General features: G+C 36.1%; 1 protein-coding gene across 1 annotated transcript; it reads right to left on the bottom strand.

Annotated features, from left to right (window-relative positions):
• Window positions 1-1668: 1668 nt before the first annotated feature.
• Window positions 1669-5015, bottom strand: LOC146572582 (uncharacterized). Its single transcript, XM_085278654.1, has 5 exons — window positions 4888-5015; window positions 4073-4148; window positions 3818-3973; window positions 3277-3366; window positions 1669-2833 (listed from the first exon to the last, which is right to left on the bottom strand). The coding sequence occupies exons 3-5, from the start codon at window positions 3920-3922 to the stop codon at window positions 2618-2620; spliced, it is 411 nt and encodes a 136-aa protein (XP_085134780.1). The 5' UTR covers window positions 3923-3973; window positions 4073-4148; window positions 4888-5015; the 3' UTR covers window positions 1669-2617.
• Between the last annotated feature and the right edge of the window lie 1316 nt (window positions 5016-6331).

Genomic DNA, 6331 nt, shown 5'->3' with positions numbered 1-6331 from the left:
AGATGACTTTGTCAGGTTTGACATAAATTGACTTCTGACGAAACAGTTTTTTCACAAGGTCTCCATTCAAAGTCTGTTTGGAAGAGAGTGATGGCTTAACTAGTTTGGTGTGGCATGCCAGCAAAATCTGTAGCCTAGGGGAGGAAGAAAACATAGTGTATATGAAATTTTTGTTAAGGCTAACAGACTACAATACAATACAATACATTAAAAGGCTTAATTTTTGTTAACTCTAAAAGATATCAATCCAGTCATCTGATCGGTGCTCCCAGATCCTTTTTGGAAATACCCAAAGTTGACCTTTAATAGTATAATAATCTACGTAACAAAAAAAATTATTTTTTATAAAAAAGGATCTAATGCTTACCTGCATCCTTCAACAACTGGCTAGAAGGCAGTCCTTATCGCCTGCATTACTTTGTCTGAGTCCCAGTCACAGCTAAACTCCAGTGCAGATTTTATATGTCCATTTTCAAAAAGCCAAGCTTTTTTGTTACGCCTTGGCACATGTGTAGTTAGATGGTCTGGCAAGAGAATCACTTCTTTGGTGAAAGACTGAGCCACAGAATATGACCTGCTTAGCTGTGCTGGAAATCTAATGGAGGATAAAGGTAAAGTAAACATTTCTGCATGTAATATACTCACACTTCTCTGATCAATGAAGTACATTTAATTAAAAAAATACACCATGCTGTCCACATGTCTAATCTGCATTAATAAACACCCTCTAGCCCCATGGTAGCTAGGATAGGCTCTTGGAATCCTGAATTGGATAAGTGGAAGAGAATGGATGGATGAATGGATGGATAGATGATGGAAGATAGTGGGATGGATGGGTGGAGAAAAACATTTCTTAAATTCACGGAGTACTTTTTGTTGCTTTAAAAAAAGTTTCATTAAATTATATACTGCCAAAAACTATGTACTGTAACAACTGATGTGCTTTGCTTTTACACAATGTTTGCAGATTCTTGAGCATGAATGACCTGTTTAAGTTAAATTAGAATTAAGTCCAGACTTTGACTACGGCAGTTCAAAACCTTAATGCAGCCCCAGACCATCACACTACCTCCATCTTGTTTGGCTGTGGCTGATGTTCTTAACAGGACACAAACTATCCAAAAAATTCAACTTCTGTCTCGTCAGTCCACAGAATATTTCCCCAAAAGTCTTGGGGATCATCAGGATGATTTTTGGCAAATGTTAGTCGAGCTTTTGTGTACTTTTTGGTCAGCTGTGGCTTTTGCCTTGAAACTCTCCCATAGATATCATTTTTTATCATTTTTATTGTTGACACATACACTCTAAAAAAAGATCTGCTGGCTTAACGTAAAAAAATTAAGGTAACAATTTGCATGGATCTTTTTAAGTTACTTCAGCTTAGCCACTATAGCGTAAATGCCACAAGAGTTCTCTAGTTAGGCAAACTCTATTCCTTACGTACAAACAACATGATTTGCTTTGTCCTCTACAAGCTTAATTAAGTTGAACCAACTTAATTTTAATTGTTTAAAAAATTACTCCATTTAGTTATTAAAACTTATTTTTTTACTTTTATTCTACTCAGAAATATCCATGCAAATTGTTACCTTAATTTTTTTGAGTACTAGTAACTTACAATAACTTATAACTTACAATTATACAATAAATTACACATTGAAATTCCAGTTTTATGATCAAACTGTTTATTAGAACACCAGTCCACCATTCCAGACTCATTGACATTTCAATAGCAGACAAAATTGTTGCCTCCATAAAATAAATGACATAAAACACCCCTGTAAATCTGTCTCAAAAAGACTGAACATTTTGACAGTCATGCTCTGATTCAAGTTTGTTTGTGTTAAAGTGATAGTTTAGGTTTTTTTTAAGTATGAAGTACATTGTGAGTGTATTACACACAGTAGACAGCAGTCACCACATTCCTGCCACCAACACGCACGATAGGCTCAGTTTGTTTGTGTGACTTTGGTAAATCTGAACTAACCCGAACTAACACCAAAGTCACCAAATAACACAATTACACTTACTGATCAAGGCAGCAGGAGACCAGCAACTCCTGTGTGCTGTCAGGTAAAATTGCTGTTTTTGTCCATGGACGCTGGTGGGCCAGAGCGATTGAAACAACAAGCAGTAGAACTTCTCTTTCCTCACAGAAAAGGCTGTCTGATAGCAAAATAAAGCAGTAAACATATTCTTGATATAATGTACATTTAAACTGACATCAGTTTTATTAGGATGGAGGCTCATCTTGCGTGCCGGTGGCCCCGTCTGCTTCTCCGTAGGTGGAGCTTACTGACTGCCATCTACTGTGTGTAATACACTCACAATACATATGTACCTCATATACAGCCTCACTTCAAAAGACCCGAGCTATCCTTTTAAAGTGCATTATTTTTAACTAGGTGTACTTAATGCTCAACGCTCAACTTTACACCTACTGCCTACTGTAAAGTATGTAACACAACACATTGCAAACAACAGTGGAACATTTCCCGTTTAATTTGAGGATAGCCTCACTCTTCACATTTTTTAGTACAACAGTTTACTTTTTAGTGACATTACCTTAGGACTGGCTTTCAGATCATCCAGCTCGAGGAATATCTTTTGAAACACTTCAAAAGTGTTTTTCAAAAGTGTTTTTCAGTTCTTTTGGGTAGCTGAGGTTGAGTGCATATATCAGCCCCATTAGCAAGGCACAGGCTCTGGGTACATCCAGGTCTGCTAGGACTTCTGTTCCTTCAAGTATGATCCTTGCGCTGGCTGGATCAGACGTTGTGGCACCTCTGGTTACAATCTTCATCACTTCATTGGTAATATCCCCGCCACCATCCTGGTAGATCAGAATCAATATAAATGTTTTAAGTAATCATACTTATACATGAGAGTAACACAAAATAGGGCTGCAACTAACAATTTTCTCGATTATCTGATTATGTCTGTGAAGGTTCTCTTTGCAAGCTCCTTTGACGATTATCTGATTAGTTGTTTGGTCCAGAAAATGTCAGAAAATGGTGAAAAATGTCAATGTTTCTCAGAGCCCAATATGATGACCTCAAATGTCAAACATATTCAGTTTGCTGTCATAGAGGAGTAAAGAAACCAGAAACGATTCACATTTATGAAGCTGAAACCAGAGAATTTGGACTTCTTTTTCTAAAATAATTACTTAAACCGATCAATCAATTATCAAAATAGTTGCCGATTAATTTAGAAATCAATTAATAATAGATTAGATCGTACCTCTAATACAAAGTATAGTCATGTCTGATTTACCTGCTCTTTGAAGAGATCCTCCTCCTTTTCCCTGAGATACACCACTAAGCCACGGATAGCGACCTCTCGCCTTCTCTCCACAGAATCGTCCTGTGAATAAGAAAAAGAATGTCGAACTGCTCTTCGAGGAGGATGGGTTTTTGATAATTACATCCAAAAAAAAAAAAGGAAAAAAGGATTGACTTTATATGGCCTGAACTGTACCAATTATAGATTTCCAGTGATAATCAAAATAATGAATTGATCATTTCAAAGAGCCATTTCTCTGAAATGATCAATTCATGAACTTGAAAAATCCAGGTAACAAATAGAAAAACTGCAAAATCTTGCAAATTACTCTGCCAATCATGATCCACATCACCTATAATTTGTTTTATTATTAAGTATTTATAGTTTTAATTGATATTTGTGCCTCAAGCTCTAAACAATAATTTGACATAGTTGAGTTGTAAACAGCTACCTTTTAAGACTCAATATCACCTATTGGAAAAAAAAAGTGGATTATCCTATTTGAAATAAACTACATTTCATTCATTCATACCTCTAGCAGCATGTTCTGGATGCGCCGAATGCGCATTTTTGCAGCCCCTCCTCTTGAGGACAGCAAGGACATTATTTTCTGAGAGTACTGGTCCAGCTTTGCCATGAATGTTGTCTCCAGGTTAACAGTGGTGATCCTTCTGAATTCTTGGTTTATCTGTATAAAAAAAAGGCACAAATAGGCACAACATGTTAATGTATACAATTTACTTTAAAAGAATACATACTGCAAATTATCTTATGGAAAAATATTTACCTGAACTGCATCAAAAAGAGCAGGCCATCTTTCTTTCAGGTCATTGATTTTTGGTGCTTGATTGACAACTTCCTGCCTGCGAATGGAGAATGTTATGTTATGTTTCCAAATCAAAGATATTTTTTCTTAAGTGATACAACTGCGCTTATGTATCTGCAGTTAACACCCAAAAGAGCAAAATTATATTTTATGTGCTAATGCACACTCAATGTAATGTCATTAAAACAACTAGTTTATGAATGTTACTTAAGATCTTTCCTGTGGCGTTTCTACAACATGGCGTTCGCTTCCTCGCCCGCGTTTTTTGACTGAACTTTGACACAGGCTGTTCTTCAGCTAGGGCTCAATTAACAAACTTCAATCTCACATAAAAATAACTCTAGGACTTAAACATCAAAATGCATCGATGTTAAACCGAATGTATACTCAGTAACCTACATTTGTTTAGTCATGAATGTAAAATGGCCCAGCCTTTTGCTGGTCAAACCTTCATCAACGCTGCAACGATTTCAAAGTAGAAAGAAGAAAAACATGTATTACCCTGTCTTTGCAGAGTTAAAACTACTGCTACAGAAGCTCAGTGTCAATTAACACCATTTGGCTGCCACCGTAAAACAAAACTTAACAAAGACTAATGTTACGGTCGAATTACTTCACAAGTTAGCCAGAAGTGTAACGTTACTAGCTTATCACCACCACTCGCCGAGGAAGAGTTTAGTGTTGTGTAAAAAGGATTTCTTGCAGTGGGTGTTGATAGAGTTAAAGTTAGAGTTATTAGCTGCTGTGAATAAAACAAGGCAAAAAATTGTACTCACCACAAAGCTTTAACGTTTGATAATGTTCCGTACAAAATGCCGCTTCTCTGCTTTCTCTCTTTGCCTCCGTTTCTTTCGATCAGTGGTCTGAGAGCACAACATGTCCGGGCAAGTCAGCCTTGTACTCAGCTTTTAAAGGACGCTTACGAGATTTTTAAGTTGTATTAACTGAATACACTTTCATGTTAAGTTAACACAGAAATGTCCGTTCAAAATCGATATATTACTGAGCTAAGACTGTTTTCTTTATTTTCATTTCGACCAACTCATTAAATTAAGTTATCAACTGATTACAATGTGTACATGCAACAAACTTAATTTTTTATGCAGAAAAAGCTATTAATTTTAAGCTTTACTTACTAACCCCATGAATCATTTTTTAGAGTGTAGGTTTAGATAGCTTTTTTTCCTAAAAAAAAAAAAAACCCCACCAACAACAACTAAGAAATCAGGAAGGGACAAATTCTTTTCATTGCACTGCATGTATCCAGATAAATGATAGGGTTATTGAGAGGGTTCACACTGATTGATTTTTTAGTTCTAAAGAGGCATATTGGCAAATCAGCAAAGGAATTATCTAAATATGCTATGCTTATTTTTCAAATTGAGAGATTTTCTCCCACATGTAGCTCTTCTAACCTTGTACCAGTCTCTGTTTGAGACTCACTTAAACTATTTTAATCTTATATGATGCAATACCTTTCCTAGTTGCGTATCTTGACAGATTACAAACTTTATAAAGGAAAGTTCAAGTCACAGCGCTGAATTGATGCTTTTGAATCCTCATTACACGGAGTGCCAACTCTTTATTGAGCACAATTGCAATGTATATACAAAAATCACAAAAAAAATTTAACCATTTTATTCCTAACAATGCATTTGTGAATTAAAACAGAGATTCACTTCAATTAGGAAAGTGCTACATCACTGGTTGAACTAGATTACTCAGATAAACTTTTTACAGATTAGAAGTGGCTCTTCTCTCTATGGTTGGGGTTGTATTTATGGTTTAATTAATTGAGTTACAGTATCTCTCAAATTAATGTTTGACTATTAGGCTAAATACCAATGCCTAGAACACTGATAAACCTCTGCTGATACAGTCTGAGAGTGTTTACTTTTGGGGCCAAAAAAAGGACTGGATTGACAATTAAACCTTCAGGTCCCCGGCTTCAATCCATCCCATGCATCTCAATTAAGAGAAGAATCTGTTAATAGAGGTGAATAAGCTTTGCTTGTCATATCAACAAAGAAAGGGTTGTATGAAAGCAATTAGAAACCATCATTCTGGACTATCTGTATTCAGAGGCATAGTGAAAGAACTCAGGGCAGTGATTCACCCAGGATCAGACCAAAAGTGCAGAAATGCATTCATTATGGTAGATTATGTTGGGCAGAAGGCCAAGGGCTTTTTATGGGTCCTTGCCTATGGCTGGCAGATATA

This window comes from Mchenga conophoros, linkage group LG6, assembly GCF_057382185.1.
Source record: "Mchenga conophoros isolate Kocher_MC1m ecotype Shallow Benthic linkage group LG6, M_conophoros_male_GT1.1, whole genome shotgun sequence".
NCBI classification, from domain to species: domain Eukaryota; kingdom Metazoa; phylum Chordata; class Actinopteri; order Cichliformes; family Cichlidae; genus Mchenga; species Mchenga conophoros.
This window is presented reverse-complemented; position numbering and strand designations above follow the sequence as displayed.

Bases quoted from the DNA above. Each gene is read 5' to 3' on its own strand.
- LOC146572582 (XM_085278654.1), bottom strand. From the start codon at position 3,922: ATGGCAAAGCTGGACCAGTACTCTCAGAAAATAATGTCCTTGCTGTCC. The intron at 3,367-3,817 runs GTATGAATGAAT...TCTTATTCACAG, and splicing joins TCCAGAACATGCTGCTAGAG to GACGATTCTGTGGAGAGAAG. The intron at 2,834-3,276 runs GTAAATCAGACA...CTGATCTACCAG, and splicing joins AGGATCTCTTCAAAGAGCAG to GATGGTGGCGGGGATATTAC.